Source organism: Girardinichthys multiradiatus, chromosome 18 (genome assembly GCF_021462225.1).
Source record: "Girardinichthys multiradiatus isolate DD_20200921_A chromosome 18, DD_fGirMul_XY1, whole genome shotgun sequence".
Lineage (NCBI taxonomy): Eukaryota > Metazoa > Chordata > Actinopteri > Cyprinodontiformes > Goodeidae > Girardinichthys > Girardinichthys multiradiatus.
This window is the reverse complement of record NC_061810.1, coordinates 26,493,126-26,509,951: the sequence shown is the minus strand read 5'-3', so window position 1 is coordinate 26,509,951 and position 16,826 is coordinate 26,493,126. Positions and strand designations below refer to the sequence as shown.

The window sequence follows — 16,826 nt, the reverse complement described above, 5'->3', positions numbered from 1 at the left end:
TCCACCACACTACATTTGGCGGGTTGTCTGATTATTTTAACAGTTTCTTGTGTGTGAAGAACCAACAGAGCTAGAAGCACCCCAATAGAGCAGCATCCTCTGGTCTGTCTGTGTGAATTATTTCCTCATTTCCTGCTCTGTTTTTATAGCAATAATTCAATTCCACTTCTTGTTTACAAAACGACCTCCAGCTTCACGAGACATCTGGCTGCATCAAACACGACCTAAGAGCTTGCAGCTCTGCTTTAACCTCAGTGACCAGACCTCACCCTGTTCCCAGATTGGTCATAAAAGCCTCATGTAGCTTGTAACTCATCTTGCACCCTAACTGTTCTTAAAAGCTTTTCTTGGCAGCAAGTTGTTTTTTTTTTTTTGTTTTTTTTTTATTTGATCATTGAAATAATCTGTCTGCATACACCATGAACATTTTTAAGGAATATTTAGGTATGCATGTTTTTTCTTTCTTTTTTCACTTGCAGGTTGCAGGAGAACAAAAGTATCACCCAGAATGCTTCAGCTGTCTGAACTGCAGGGCGTTTATCGGTGATGGGGACACATACGCTTTGGTGGAAAGATCCAAACTTTACTGGTGAGCATCCACCGCTTGCTACATTTAAAACTAAAACTCCAAATTTAATCTAAAACTTCAAGTTGTCAGAATGGTTGGAAATAGTTTTTTAATGTTTTTTTGTTTTTAAATAGTAAAATATTTGATGTAAAATAATCCAGAAGTGTGGGGTATGCGGTTTGAACACAGCATTTGATTATTTTAACAGAAAAAATACCTTTTAAGTAGCATTTTCGTCTTTATCTTTGAACATAACAACACATAAACCACTAATCTCAAAGAAACAATGGACAATTTCAAATTCAAAATAACACATCTAAACTTATTGGGTTACGGTTAAAGATGTTTAAAAAGCCTTTAAATAAATAATCTTTTAATGCATTTGCAAAATTAGGCACGGAGAAATTTTGAAAATTCTAATCTTGAAGCACATTTCTTTTCTCCTGGATCAGTTTAAGCGTCTGATGATGTTAAATAAAATCCTAGATGCCACATTAATTGGCATCCCTAAAAATCTGTTATATAAATATAATTGGAGCATTTTTTTAATTTATACTTTTTTTTAGGTTGATAAAAGTATTTTGAAATATTTATTTCATATTTCATAACTTCCTGTTTTCCTTGGGAATGATTATGTCACTACGTAGGGGATTTTTTCTCTAAATCACTCTTTAAATTGGAAAAAGTTAGTCTTGCCACCACTCACAGTGAGTATGATTGTAAGGAAATGTGGCATCTTGGGATCGACTGGAAGTTAGCCTTCTTCCATGGACATCTCAGGGCAGAACCTCAATCTTATTGAAAACCTGGTGCTGATAAAAATTATTGTTATTTTGTTAATGGAGGATTTCTTTCTCCACTGAAGAAATGTACTGAAATCAAAGAAGATTGGTTTATTTCCATGCCAACAGGGAGAGCACCACCTTGCAAAACAGATAATAAACAACAACACTTACATTCAAAACATCCAAAAGTATACTGAACAGATAAAGTATGAATAATTTGTATAAAACACTATTAAGCAGCCACCTAAGTGGTAAAAGGCGTTAAATTATGAACACACAAAGTGTAGCTTTTCTGCAGGTTTATTTTATTTCATATTTAATGGTACTATGAGGCCTTTTCTTTTCTTGGGATTAGAATGGTAATCTTTCACTTCTTATTCTAACTACGACAAGTCAGAGACGATAGTGTGAGCGTCATATTAGCTGCTGTCCCTGCATTTTCGGGGATGTATGAGTGTGACTGTCATAAGACACAGTCTTTCAAACACATTGAATCTGAAGCTTCCAAAAGTTTTATCTATCATGCTGGTTTATCATGGCGGCATCTTGTCTTACGGCTAGACTTTTTTTGCATAGAGTCATGAGTAGGAAAAAAGTAATTCAACTGGTAATGTAACCCCCACACAGCTATGATCTCACCAATACTGAGTCATTCTGAGATCAAATAAGGTTGCAGAGACGCTACAATAATTTCTTCCGGCATTCAGTTCCCACAGCTGGCTTGTAAAATAGGTTTTCTACAATTCAAGTTAAAAATGAGAAAAATAAGGATCAAATTAATGACTCCTCTTTACTCTCCTTAATCCTAAATTAAGTCAAACCATAGAAGTGTTGTCTTGGTTCTGAATCCCCTCAGAGGTAAATTCCCAGCACATTTTGTAGACAAAAAGTCTCATTTGTAGGCTTTCGAAACAAATTTGGTCACGTTGGAGGTCAGTCTCCTCACAATGACTGTATAGTAAGTGCCATGTGCTAAAGCTGCATATCCTCAACATGTGATGTTTAATGAGAGCTTGGCTTTTCTCACAAGGTTTACAATATCTCTTCTCTCATACCTCCCATCATATTTTCTATCTGTTGGTGTCTCTTTGCTGCAGTGGTCAGTGTTACTACCAGACCATCGTGACCCCGGTGTCACTGCCAGACTCGCCGCGCTCCCGGATCCCACACACCGTCACGCTCGTGTCCATTCCTGCCTCCAGCGAGGGGAACAACGGATGCAGAGGGCGGGGCTTTTCTGTGGCTATCGACCAGCCGCTCAGCCCTACCAAAGGTTTGAGCCCTGAGCATGGACGCACCGTCAGAGTGTCCCAGTGAGTGTGAACGGGGGATTTAAATTTGGTTTTCTTTGCAGGTAGAAGGGAAATAAGCAAAAATGTTTTTTTTATACAAATTAGCTGCAAACTTATCTGATCTTAGCTTTCGGTGAAAAACATCAACAGTATTCATACTTTCCCAAGCATTTTAATGTTAAAACCAAACGTTTTTATGTATTTTACTAGGAAACTATGTTATAGACCAACATAAAGTAGCATATTGTTGTGGAGTAGAAGGAAAATGATACATGGTTTTCAAAAATGTTTTTCAAATAGCATTGTGTGGATATGTATTCAACTGTAATACCCCTAAATGCAATCCAGTGCAACCAAATGCCTGCAAAAATCACTTAAATTTAGTAAAGAGTCCACCTGTGTGTAGTTTAATTTCAGTATTACATATATCGTTTTCCTTCCGCTTCACAAGTACATGTTGCTTTATGTGTTTTTATCGCTTTGTCTAAATGTGCAGAAAGGTGCTTATTGTTCTTATTTTTTTAATCCAGGGTGGATGCTGACAGCATCAGCCCAGATGTGAAAAACTCAATTCATGTTGGGGACAAGATCCTGGAAATCAATGGGACGCCCATTCACAACGTTCCCCTGGATGAGGTAGAAACCAGCTGTTTCGGGGGGGAAATAAAATTTTACAGATCAATTATCAACAGATACTGAGAGTTAAAACTATTAAACTACATAGGAATTTAAACTGTTTGCCCTAATGACATCTCTTTCAATCCACTTTCAAATCACTGTCAGACGCTTGGTCTAATTAACCTCGTGAACTTGTTCTTCTTTAGATCGATTTGCTCATCCAAGAGACGAGCCGGCTGCTGCAGCTCACCATTGAACATGACCCTCATGCTCAGGAGGGAGGCTCTTCAGAGGCCGAGGATCAGGTGGATGGCTACCTGTTTACACCAGTGTCGGACGGCCCCAGCCCCACCCTGCCAATCACCCAGCCCCCGCACCCTGACATCAGCAACCTTAAATCGCGAATAATTACGTAAGAAATGGTTCTAGCATCTGTTTATTATGAATACAAAAATTTACGATAATGGCATGGGCTGCAATCAGATCATCTTCTTTATCTCTTCTCTTCCAGTCGGAGCTACAGCATTGATAAGTCACCTGGCTCCAGCAACGCAGCTTCACCAATCTCACACAGGAAGGAAATGAATCGGTCGGAGTCGCTCAGGGTCGTCTCCAATCGGACTCACCGCATCTTCCGCCCGTCTGACCTCATCCACGGAGAAGTCCTCGGGAAGGGATGTTTTGGACAGGCCATAAAGGTAGTCCCATTTACAAGTCAAATGCAACTCAGAGCAGGAAGGAATGAGACATTAAAAAAAGACATTAAAAAAATGTCCGCGATGTTCGTTCTCATGCTGTCATACAGATGAAGAGACTCTACGGTTGATGCTGCATCATAATACTCTCCCAGCTTGTTGCTCATATCTATCTCTACATGATTGTGTCATGTTGTAGGTGACCCACAAAGAAACAGGGGAGGTGATGGTGATGAAGGAGTTGATTCGTTTTGACGACGAGACGCAGAGAACATTCCTGAAAGAGGTGAGCACAGATGCTCCTGGCAGTTTACAGTCTTATTTTCAGAGGTGTTAATCTAGAATTATTAGTGTATTCCCAAAAACTTTCTGCGCAACTTTTGCAACATCATACCACTGGTTCTTGCATGTTTCTGAAGTAAACTGCTAATGTTTAGGAGAGAGTCATCAGCCAGCTGTGCTGGTTATGTTAGGAAGTTACCATACAGGTCCTTCTCAAACTATTAGCATATTGTGATAAAGTTCATTATTTTCCATAATGTCATGATGAAAATTTAACATTCATATATTTTAGATTCATTGCACACTAACTGAAATATTTCAGGTCTTTTATTGTCTTAATACGGATGATTTTGGCATACAGCTCATGAAAACCCAAAATTACTATCTCACAAAATTAGCATATCATTAAAAGGGTCTCTAAACGAGCTATGAACCTAATCATCTGAATCAACAAGTTAACTCTAAACACCTGCAAAAGATTCCTGAGGCCTTTAAAACTCCCAGCCTGGTTCATCACTCAAAACCCCAATCATGGGTAAGACTGCCGACCTGACTGCTGTCCAGAAGGCCACTATTGACACCCTCAAGCAAGAGGGTAAGACACAAAAAGAAATTTCTGAACGAATAGGCTGTTCCCAGAGTGCTGTATCAAGGCACCTCAGTGGGAAGTCTGTGGGAAGGAAAAAGTGTGGCAGAAAACGCTGCACAATGAGAAGAGGTGACCGGACCCTGAGGAAGATTGTGGAGAAGGGCCGATTCCAGACCTTGGGGGACCTGTGGAAGCAGTGGACTGAGTCTGGAGTAGAAACATCCAGAGCCACCGTGCACAGGCGTGTGCAGGAAATGGGCTACAGGTGCCGCATTCCCCAGGTCAAGCCACTTTTTAACCAGAAACAGCGGCAGAAGTGCCTGACCTGGGCTACAGAGAAGCAGCACTGGACTGTTGCTCAATGGTCCAAAGTACTTTTTTCGGATGAAAGCAAATTCTGCATGTCATTCGGAAATCAAGGTGCCAGAGTCTGGAGGAAGACTGGGGAGAAGGAAATGCCAAAATGCCAGAAGTCCAGTGTCAAGTACCCACAGTCAGTGATGGTCTGGGGTGCCGTGTCAGCTGCTGGTGTTGGTCCACTGTGTTTTATCAAGGGCAGGGTCAATGCAGCTAGCTATCAGGAGATTTTGGAGCACTTCATGCTTCCATCTGCTGAAAAGCTTTATGGAGATGAAGATTTCATTTTTCAACACGACCTGGCACCTGCTCACAGTGCCAAAACCACTGGTAAATGGTTTACTGACCATGGTATCACTGTGCTCAATTGGCCTGCCAACTCTCCTGACCTGAACCCCATAGAGAATCTGTGGGATATTGTGAAGAGAACGTTGAGAGACTCAAGACCCAACACTCTGGATGAGCTAAAGGCCGGTATCGAAGCATCCTGGGCCTCCATAAGACCTCAGCAGTGCCACAGGCTGATTGCCTCCATGCCACGCCGCATTGAAGCAGTCATTTCTGCAAAAGGATTCCTGACCAAGTATTGAGTGCATAACTGTACATGATTATTTGAAGGTTGACGTTTTTTGTATTAAAAACACTTTTCTTTTATTGGTCGGATGAAATATGCTAATTTTGTGAGATAGGAATTTTGGGTTTTCATGAGCTGTATGCCAAAATCATCCATATTAAGACAATAAAAGACCTGAAATATTTCAGTTAGTGTGCAATGAATCTAAAATATATGAATGTTAAATTTTTATCATGACATTATGGAAAATAATTAACTTTATCACAATATGCTAACATTTTGAGAAGGACCATATGTGTCACCAGAAGCTAGTCAAAACCAGCATCTGTTGTGCAACAACGTGGAATTTAAGAGAATAACTAATGCATTTCATAACCTGTCACAAAGTTGAGGATGGGGTGTGCTGAAATTCTCTTCTCCCATAAATTATGAATCATTTCTCTCCCACACAATGCTGAATGCCTCAGACTGTAATCTCACAGTGTACAGATCCATTCAGTAAATTAGAATATTGTTGAAAGGTTCACTTATTTCAGTAATTTAGCTGATTAAATGAAACACATTATAGATTAACTGCACACTGATGTTTTAAGCCTTTATTTCTGTTAATTATGCTTTTGCTTACAGCCTATTTAAAATACAACATTTAAGATTAGAATATTACATCAGACCAATAAAAAAATATATTTTTAACACAGAAATGTTGGCTTTTTTGAAAGGTATGTTTTATAAGTGCTCAAAAAATACTCTTAATCTGACAAACAATCCTTTTTGGAACATACATTAAATACATATGTAAAACACAATTTATGGATTTTTATTTGTAAAATATTTTGAAAACTATGTATAATTCCCCTTCCACTTCACAGCTATGCACTTCTCACATAAATTCCCAATAAAATGCATTGAAGTTTGTGGTTGCAACTTGACAAAATGTGAAAGGTTTAAACAGTGTTAACACTTGTCAGTGCCAAGAGTGTTGATTTAAATTGCAAGCAGACCTCCAAGAGTCCAAAGCATAATCAAGTTACACCAGTCCCACCTTGGAAAACCATGATAAAACAGAGCGCAGACTCCCTGAGGTCTTAATCTATCCATCTTGTTACTGTTTCATCCTCGGTATTGAAATTTCAAACATCTACTTGCCAGTGTTTCTTTGATACTGTGCATTTATGTGTATGGCTGTAGCTTCTAGTAAGTGTTTGCTTTGTAATTTGTCCCAAGTCTCTTCTAATCTTGCTTGCTGCAGAAAGACAAATGTTTGGGTGTAATAGTAGCCCCAACTTCTCCTACAGTTACAACCTCCAGTCTGGGAAGGTTGTGGTTGTGGCACCATTTGGAGCATCTTATATCAGTTAATATTTGGAATAAATCTGATTTAAATAAATCAAAGTAAGTGTTTATTGTAAACAAATCTTAGCTTGCCTTTTGTTTATGATGTTGATCATACCATGAAACTTTATATAAAGTCATTTAGGCCAATGTTATTGTTTAGTTTTGCTTTTACCTTCATAGTTTCGTGGTTTGACTTCGTAGATGACGTGACACTGTAAATCTGTCTTTAGGTGAAGGTGATGCGCTGCCTGGATCACCCCAACGTTCTTAAGTTCATTGGAGTCCTCTACAAAGACAAGAGACTCAACTTCATTGCAGAGTACATAAAGGCAGGAACCTTGAGGGAAATAATCAAGAAGATGGTAAGCATTATATGTATGCGCCATGCTAACTGAGTTATAATGAAATGATCTGGTTTAACCCTTAGGTCCCCGTGTAGTTCTTTTTTTATGTACAGTTTTGTCTCTGAAACCTAAAATTTAAGTGCAATTTCTATTTTTGCAGGACAGCAACTATCCCTGGAACCAGAGGGTCAGTTTCGCTAAGGACATTGCTGCTGGAATGGTGAGTTTAAAACTGAAAAGCCTGAAAATCGGATTTTAACAGCAGCAGCAGGAAGTGCTAGAACCACTGCTGCCTCCCTCTAGTGGCTACCTTAGAGAGCTACAAGCCTCGTGTAAATGCAACTTAAATTTACTACCCTACTTTTCATTACCCAAAATAATGCAAACATTTTAATTTTTACTTACCCCTGTTTTTTCACTCAGGCATATCTGCATTCAAGGAACATAATCCACCGGGACCTGAACTCACACAACTGTCTAGTTCGAGAGGTAATGAACTCTTGCTCTATTCACACATTTGAGCTTACACGCCTTTATATTTAGGGTATATCTTGACTTTTGTGCACTGATCTCTTTCCATACTGTTTTTGATACATAAAATATTTTTTTCTTCAAAATGCAAGTAATTTAAAATATGAATATTTATCCTGCATGACCTAAGAGAAGAAAGCTTTATACATCCAACAAATCTGTCTGTGCTGCACAAGTGTCAAGGAAAAAAAATATTAAAAACCTTTAGTTTAAAGCTTAAAACAAAAGAAAAACAATCCCCCAGCTAAAAACATGATACTTTTAAGCTTAGATCTGAGCTATCTCACTTATTAATAGCACTTTGTGGGATATCTGCTTATTTAGGACAACACTGTGGTGGTGGCAGACTTTGGCCTGGCTCGGCTCATGGTGGATGATAAATGTGAAAATAAGCTGACGCAAGGAAATCTGTCAGGGCTTAAGAAGCCTGACCGCAGGAAGAGGTACACGGTGGTGGGAAATCCCTATTGGATGGCTCCTGAGATGATTCATGGTATGATATACAGGAGTATATGTGGTTTGTCTTTGCAAGTTATCTAAATAGTCATGACTTTTTATTTACTTTTTCTTCCTAATTTTTGCTAATAATTAACATACCAACTTTATTTTATGCCCTGTTTAGGGAAAAGCTATGATGAGAGAGTGGACATCTTTTCCTTTGGTATCATGCTCTGCGAGGTAAGTTACTGTTTAGTCTGTATAAAGTTATGAACTAATATGCATTGCTCCAAAAAGCTATTGTTTCACTAATAAACCTAAGCATCAATGATGTCATTAGCATTTTTGGGATAAAGACACCATCCCTGCCAACTATCAGTAGCATTGTACATTACAGAGACAGGGACCAATATGCATTCAGCTACAGATCATATGACTGTACTGTATTGGCTCCAGCAAGTATTACTAGATCAGAATTTTTTGGACCTGATCAACCATTTATATGGCATTTACTGATGCCAAATACTTCAATAAATCATTGGGGGGCGTGCCGCAGTGGTTGAGCGTATTAACCAACCAGTGAGGTTCTGGAGGCTGACAGTGACAGTTATTTTGTCCCAACAGAAGTTTCTGCAGGACAGCTTTAAATTTAAAAGATAACATGAACATCTAACGTTTTCAATAAACCATCCTGGTCCTGCTAACGATGATGCAGAGTGGTTTGCTAAAGTTCTAGGCTAATGCTACCATGGCCATGCTCTCTAATTTGATCTAACTTGTTGATAATTCATCTTACAACATATTTAAATACAGTTACTGTTAATCATTGGTAATCAAAATTTGCAGAAAAAAAGTTGTTCTCCTGCCTCATAAACATCAAGTTTGCTTGTAATGTCATACATTTTGATCACTAGTGTTTCAGCTGCTCTCTTCGCAGATATAAGCTTCACACACATAATTGTCTGGCGAACAAAGCCAGGTCACATGACAGACAGACCGGATGCTGCAGCAGCCAATACAGTCTCTCTTTCCCTGTGAACATTATAAAGTATAAAAAACTCTTTTGTATTAGAAAACAGATTTGTTAGATCAACAAAGCTGTGGGCGCTATAATACATTTCCTTCTTTTAAGGCACATTTACCAAAATGTCTCAAATTGAGGCTTTAAAACAAACTGGAGCCCTACCCTGCAGATATAAGGAGATGTGATGGATGCATTTTAATAGTCAGTCCAGTGGCTGGTAGCTCAGACTGAGTCCTGCTTTGTTTGTCTGACTTTTTCAGTCTCTTTAAAAATAAAAAGTTATTTTGCCTCAGAATGTCTAACCTACCAGGAGCTGTGGTCCACCGCTGCCTTAGGACAACTGAAAATCATTCCTTCCTTTTTGGGCAGGAAGGGTTGTCCCTGGATGCAGTAATTAGAGGTGGTACCAGCACACTGAGGGTTACCACGCTGCATTTGGTTACCCTCATTTTAGTTGGTGTCCAACTTTAAAGTTTGCAAAATGTTAGTCCTAGCAGAACATTTGAGTGATCATTTTCTCATTCTTATGCGTCTATATTGTCTGAAAATCTGCTGTTTTGACAGCTTTTTATGGATTTTGTCAACATTTCAAACTCAATAAATACAATATCCATTTCATGTTATGAGGGAATAGTTTCACTCTGCCAAATTTCAACATCTTTAAAGGGTTATATATTTTTCCAGCAGCCCTGCTGAGTTGTTAGATTGAAGCCTGGACGCATACCATCGTCATACTCATAATTTTGGCTCGTGAGTTTAGTTAAGTCAGTCAGAGGCCCCAGACTATGACTTCTCCAGATGGGCAGCATGATCCAGCGACCATGAGTGGGATTAGTGAGCAGAAGAGCAAAGCCATCCTCATGTGGGTACTGACAGGCTGATAGTTGTGGTCTGGTGGGAGCAATCTACTTCATTTTGGAAGTATTTACTTGTTTCCATTAGAAGGGCTTCAAACACTTCCGTCCTCACATTTTTTCACTCTTTTTTTTCCTGTTTTGCCATCTGCAGATCATTGGCCGAGTGAATGCAGATCCAGATTACCTCCCCAGGGCGATGGACTTTGGACTGAACATCTCTGGCTTCCTGGAGCACTACTATCCCCCCAATTGTCCCCCTGCTTTCTTTCCTATTGCTGCTCTGTGCTGTGACCTCGATGCAGACAAAAGGTCAGAATCTCCAAAGAAACTTGCACTGACATTATACTTAAAGTTGCATTTCATCCGGTATTAAACCCTTTCATTCACTGAGTTTTTGATTTTAATGGAAAATATTTTCCTCTATTTTTACAACCTTGTCAAATGTGTTCCTAAAGGTTATGTTCATTTCGAAGACCAACAGCAGAGAGAAAAAGAAAGCATTACACAGTGGACATCCAAGATCAAAAGAGTTATAAGCAAAGTCTCAGGTTTGACCTTGAGTTTATAGAATGAAGATTTGTTTAGTGATGAGGAGGAGAAAGTTAAACCAAATGTAGCGGAGTGCAGCAGGTTAGAGATCTATCTATACCTGCAAAACACCAAAAAGAAGAACGACTGATTGCAGTTAACTGCAAAAATTGTAATTACATTAACTGAAATTCTGGGATAATTTAAGTTATCATTTCTGACCAGCATTATTACCCTGATGCATACCAGTGTCAGCACTCCCTTTACCCCCAACAACTGTGACATCAGAATAGTCTACATTAGATGGTGTAAAACATAACGGTAGTGAATGGAAGCAGCTGAAAATCTCTTCTACACATAGTCACTCCATGCAAGGGTTTAACTGCACTACAGTTATGTGGCCCTCTAGACATTGTTCAGATTTGTCACAGTCTGTCACACCATTTAAACTATAAGTCCCTCTACAGTTACTTTTCTTACAACAAAATGTTCTTTGGGTCTGAAAAAGTCATTTCGAGCTGATGCTACTCCTATGGTGGCACGTAAAGGAAAGATGGAGAGGTTAAAATGCTCCTGTATAATTTTTCATTCAGACACAGAACAAATACAAGTTACAACTGTAGCTAATTATCACAGGTTATCATAGGCTAACATGCAGGAATAATTGATTTAATTTAGTAAAGTGACTTTGAGAAACCAACAGACATTTTGTACTGACAGAAGACTGATCAAACACGTTTTTACTTGAAACTTTATGCTCACAAACAAAACCCAAAGTCGCCTCGATGATCTTACTGCTGACTCTGTTAGAGCTTTTTGTTGACCCTTTAGCCTTGAATTGTTCCTTACCTTGAAGTCCAAATTTGTAATGTTTGAGTATCCTATGGGAAAAGGTGTTTTGATCAACGACTATTTCAGGTAGCTTAGGAAAAATCTGTCGTCTGCACCGATTCACTTTTCCTGTAAACGGATCTTTGGGAAAAGTAAGAGTTCTCACTCCATCATTTCTATGTCTCCCCAATAAGAGGTCACACGTCCATTCAATATATTCCCATTAGAAAGGACTTTTTTTTTTTTATGAAGAAAGTAGTTTTCTGCTTATAGCAATAGAGCATCTTGTGTTTCCAGACATTTGTCATCATCAATGTATAATAATGTTTTCTGTTGTAGAGAGGCATGGTTCCAAAGGCTCTTTTTGTGTCAGAAAGTTGCTTTTTTTTAATGTACTTATTTGCTTTGTAACACAATATAAAAGCTTGGGATTTATTTATGTTTTATCCTTATGTGATTTTTAGTTTTTTATATCTTAAATATAATATTTTGTCTTTAAGTCATTACATCTACAGCTGTAGATGTTACTAAAACTATCTGGATGGATACATAAATCTGAAGATAGAAAATTCAAGTTTTACTTTGTTCTTGGGTAAGAAGAGCTTTTGGTTATGAATGAAAAGGTGATTTTTCTATGTGCACTTTGAACTCCACAGACCTGCATTCTCCAAACTGGAGGAGTGGCTAGAGAACCTAAAGATGCACTTGGAGATTGGCCTACCACTGATGTCAGAACTGGACCAGTTGCACAAGGCCTTTTGGAAGCGCCACAGCATACCGCGTCCTGAGAACGGCCTGCACACTCATCCTGAGCAACCAGAGTAGAGCACCTCAAGAGGTGTGGCAAGGTTGGAGTTGGCTCCTTAGGAGGCCGTGACCCACCCGCCTTGGGTGGCAGAACCCTGCTGGAGGAGACTTCTTAATATTCCTTCATGACTGAAGGAGAGGATGTTGGTTTCATCTGGCTCAGGCCAGAATGAATAGACTCAGGGGGAAAATATGAATCTAAAAAGCCACCAGTGTGTGATGCACACACACGCACACTCACTTCAGCTGTATCTGTAGCTAAAGTAAATCATGCCATACGCAATCAGTAAAAAAATTTTAAACTGCGATTTATTCATTCAGATTCAGCAAAAGTGGTCACACCAGAATACTTACTGTGCTTACTGTAGTGTGTAATTTTACTTACAAAATATAGCAGCAAACCTTCAGCCACATCACTTCAGTTCTCTGCAGGGGTGCATTGTGCACTTTGTGTCTGAGAACATTGTGTTTGGTTTTCTTTTGGCTTTGGATCTCGAAACTGAACTGAGAAATGCAAATAAAATGCAACCCCCTCCTTCCCCTTATCCGAAGAACAGTTAATAGACCTGCTTGTACAAATGAAGTGAAACCTTTCGAGCTTTAAGTATCTAATTGACAAATGCATGACTGTAAATAATGCTGCTAGGTCAAATCCTGCTTCATTGTGCCCCTCTGACCCCATTCAGTCATGAACCACTAATCTACACTTGGAGCTGCCCATCTCTACTGTGTATTCTGTAGCACTAAATTTATAGTAAGGTTCACATCCTAAATTTGGTACGTTTTCTCTCAGTTCTTAGTGTATGCCATTTATATTAACACTCAAACACATTATGTGTACATAACCGGCAACTTTGTAAATGTTTTAAATATTTAAAATGTACAGACATATTTTATATACGTATGTTACATCGCCATATTTTTATTGGCTGACCAGTTAAATGGAGAGTGGAGCAGTTAAAAAGGCACAGCAATTTTTTTTTTTCTTATTTATCATCTGTGTTGTCCCCACTGTGTCAGGTGGAAGGCTTTGAGACCCTCTATAAACACCTAAAAACCTCAGCTGAAAAAAAAGTTATCTGAGAGCTAATTCTGATAAAGGTATTAAGTTACTATTCGAACCTTCTGCAATCAAATCGAATGTAGTTGCAACTTTGCAAACCCTGAAGCTACAGTGCCTTGATAGGTATTTATACTTTAAACTTTTTTGTACAATTTGTCATGTTACACCCACAAACTTAAATATATTTTGTTGGGATTTTAACAGATTGACCAATACTGTATGTCTCTACCAGCTTTGCACATGTACAGAGATTTTTACCCATTCTTCTTTGCACGATAGCTCAAGCTCAGTCACATTGGATGCCAAGCATCTGTTATCATCAATTTTCAAATCTTGCCACAGATTCTCAGTTGGATTTAGGTTTGGACTTTGACTGAACCATTGTAACGCATGAAAATGCTTTGATCTAATTCATTCCATTGTAGCTCTGGCTGTATGTGTAGGGAGATTATCCTGCTGGAAGGTGAACCCTGTAGTGTAATGTGCAGTGTTAGTTTTCCTCCAAAAAGGAAATCATATTTCCTTGTTATTCCACTTAACAAGTATTGCTCTACTTTGTGTTGGTCTATCACAAAAAAAATCAAAATTTAGGTTTGTGTTTGTAATTTGACAAAATATAAAAAAGTTTAAGGGGTCTACATGTGTTTGGAAGGCACCGTACGCATTCTGATAATCTCTATTCACAATACTGGAATAATAATGTACAATCCATTCTCGCATTAGTCCATATTCCCGTCTCTCCTCCCAAGGATCAACCCCACTGTATGTTTACATGTAAAAGCTCGATGTACTGTAAATATCACTGTGTATATATGTGTCTGTCTCCTCCGAAATAATCACCACTATCAGATTTCTCCAGCACCTTCTAACACACAACAGTCTCTATTCTACGAATCTTTTAGTTTCCTTTAAGTTTGCAGCGTGATGTAATGTCCAGGTCTTTTTATGCTTTTACTCCAAGCTGCTTTGGTCTCCAAACATTGTGTTTTATTTTAAATAAAATAAAAAACTAAGATTAAAAGACAAATTAAGTCAAACAAGAAAAACAGGACTGAGTAGAAAATGATAGTATGAGAATCATTTTTTTTTATATCTACCCACTGAAACTCGTGTACACATTTGAGTACTTTTGTTTGCACTAAATGCCCGCTCTAGGCCTTGTTTTCTTAATTTTCTCTTTTGGGCTACTTGTGATAAGGAAAATGAATAATGTCAGTTCAGGTTGATATATGAATGCAAACCACTGATAGAGCCTTTCAACTGTAAAAAAAAAAAACAAAAAGGGATCTGGGAAGTTCATCCTCTCAGTAGCAAATTTAACTTCTTTAATTATTTAGTTGCAACTCAATTTGAATTAAAATCATGTATCCCATGCAATATAGTCTTTGGTGTATAAATGGCTAGCTAATTTGCATCTAAGGGATAAAATGTTCATGTTTTTGCTACTGTGAGGCTGTGATGACCCAGTTCTGCCTGCTGCCTACAGACTGGTCCTTTGTGAGTGGTGTTTTGTGCTGTTTCTGACTGCTTGTGATGCCCACAGAGGCTGCAATCACTCTTTCTGATAGCTGAGCACTTAAACTTCACCTCTTCCTCACCTTAACTCTTTTTGGCTCAGGGCCGTAATGTTTTCTGGAGTATTTCTTCACTTCCTAAGTACCCACCAGTAACAGAAAGACTGGAGGAGCATGTGAACACGTGTCCCTCTTTGAAAAAAAGCCCCCACATACAACTCTACTGACATACATACATGAGTGGTCTCATGTTTTCTTCACCATTCCTGTCTGAGCCATGTCGAGCATGTTAGATGTCAGTAAGGATGTGTTGATCACTGAGAATGTCGCCGCAGCACTTCTTTGCAAAGGATCGTTACCTCTGAACAATGCTGTGCCTTTGTTGTTAGCTAGCCTTGCCAACGACTCGAAAACGTGAACTGATTTCCTGTTTAGTTTTTTTTTTTTTTATGTACCATAAGTGCAAGCCTGATTCAAGTGAACTAAATATCAAAGTTGATACCATCTTGTATACGATTTCATCTTGTTGTGTATCTTATTTATATTTTCCAGAACTCCATTGTCAGTTTTGATATTTTAATATTATATTCCTTTTTTGTCTTATTTTTTTTTTTTTTTTTTACACAAGCTGTGAAAGCGGTTCTGCACTTTAATCCTGAATATCTGGACTCTGAGGAGGTTACTGTTTTTTGTCTTTCTTTTTGGTCACAGCTGAAAATAAAAATGATGCTTCCTAAATCCAGATGTTTGACGTTGTCATTCTTTCTCTGCAAAATAAACAAATGTACATTTCTGAGGTCTATATGCAGCACATTATTTATTTCCACATTTATGTAGAAGTTATACACTAAATTCCCAAAGGTATTGGGTCCCACCACCAAATCTATGAATTCTGGTGCTACAATCACCTCCATAGCTGTAGACCGAAATCTACCAGTGGGGGGAACACTGCAGCAGTCTCACATGATTTAACTGGTCAGATAGCAGACATGAATGAAACCACTTTGAAAGTTGAGGTGGATAGAGGTGAACAGAGATCAGAGGTGGATGAAAATGAACAGCAACGATGCAGATTGTGTAGCCAAAGATGTGCAGAAATTAACCGTCTTCTGGAGGAGAAATAATAACTCAAGGAAGATCTGCTTAAAGGATGATGTGATGTACAAATATTACACAGGGCTTGCGTGTTTGTCTGTTGTGATGGGTGTGCTGTCTCAGATCCTTAACTGTTAACCACAGACTGGTTGAAAACTTTCACCCTTCCAGATGCTCCTCCTGACTCTAATGCGCCTGAGGCTGAATCTTCCCATCCAGCATATTGCATACCTCTTCTGCATCAACTAAGTCCAGAAAAGTGCACTCTTTGGAACAGCTAAAATCCTTCGTAGGACCCCCATGCTTCCAGGCCTCTGGTAGAAGACCCGGGTTTGAAGAGGAACCGCCCAAGTGGATGATCAATGCAGACTGATAAAAGCAGTGCTTGTGTCATTCCTGCTTTAAAAAAAAATTGTGGGAGGTGTTTTGAAAAACGACCAGCAGATGTCAGTCTCTGCTGTTGTTTTTTTACAGAAATAATCATCATTTATGACAAGGGTATTCAACTCCAGTCCTCAAAAGCCAATCTCCTGCAGGTATCAGAGAAGAACCCAACAGTTCTTTGATTTCCAGATATAGACAGTTCTTCCCATCTAGAATGGACATTGTGTATGTGGAAAGTAAGGATTTTACAAGACTAAAGTTGTACTTCAGATAGCTTGGATTTGGGCATAAAATTGTTGCATTGAAAATTACGAT

General features: G+C 38.7%; 1 protein-coding gene across 3 annotated transcripts in view; it reads left to right on the top strand.

Moving 5' to 3' along the window:
* limk1a (LIM domain kinase 1a) overlaps nucleotides 1–15,770 on the top strand; it is a 64,793-nt gene extending 49,023 nt beyond the window's left edge. For all 3 annotated transcript variants that reach the window (XM_047392534.1, XM_047392535.1, XM_047392536.1), the window contains 13 exons: nucleotides 480–589; nucleotides 2,451–2,666; nucleotides 3,176–3,281; nucleotides 3,470–3,675; nucleotides 3,775–3,961; nucleotides 4,158–4,244; nucleotides 7,326–7,457; nucleotides 7,600–7,659; nucleotides 7,863–7,928; nucleotides 8,295–8,463; nucleotides 8,593–8,648; nucleotides 10,441–10,598; nucleotides 12,305–15,770. In XM_047392534.1, the coding sequence (XP_047248490.1) occupies nucleotides 480–589; nucleotides 2,451–2,666; nucleotides 3,176–3,281; nucleotides 3,470–3,675; nucleotides 3,775–3,961; nucleotides 4,158–4,244; nucleotides 7,326–7,457; nucleotides 7,600–7,659; nucleotides 7,863–7,928; nucleotides 8,295–8,463; nucleotides 8,593–8,648; nucleotides 10,441–10,598; nucleotides 12,305–12,473 (1,722 nt within the window). In that variant the 3' untranslated portion in view covers nucleotides 12,474–15,770. The remainder of the gene's footprint in view (nucleotides 1–479; nucleotides 590–2,450; nucleotides 2,667–3,175; nucleotides 3,282–3,469; nucleotides 3,676–3,774; nucleotides 3,962–4,157; nucleotides 4,245–7,325; nucleotides 7,458–7,599; nucleotides 7,660–7,862; nucleotides 7,929–8,294; nucleotides 8,464–8,592; nucleotides 8,649–10,440; nucleotides 10,599–12,304) is intronic.
* The last annotated feature ends 1,056 nt before the right edge of the window (nucleotides 15,771–16,826 follow it).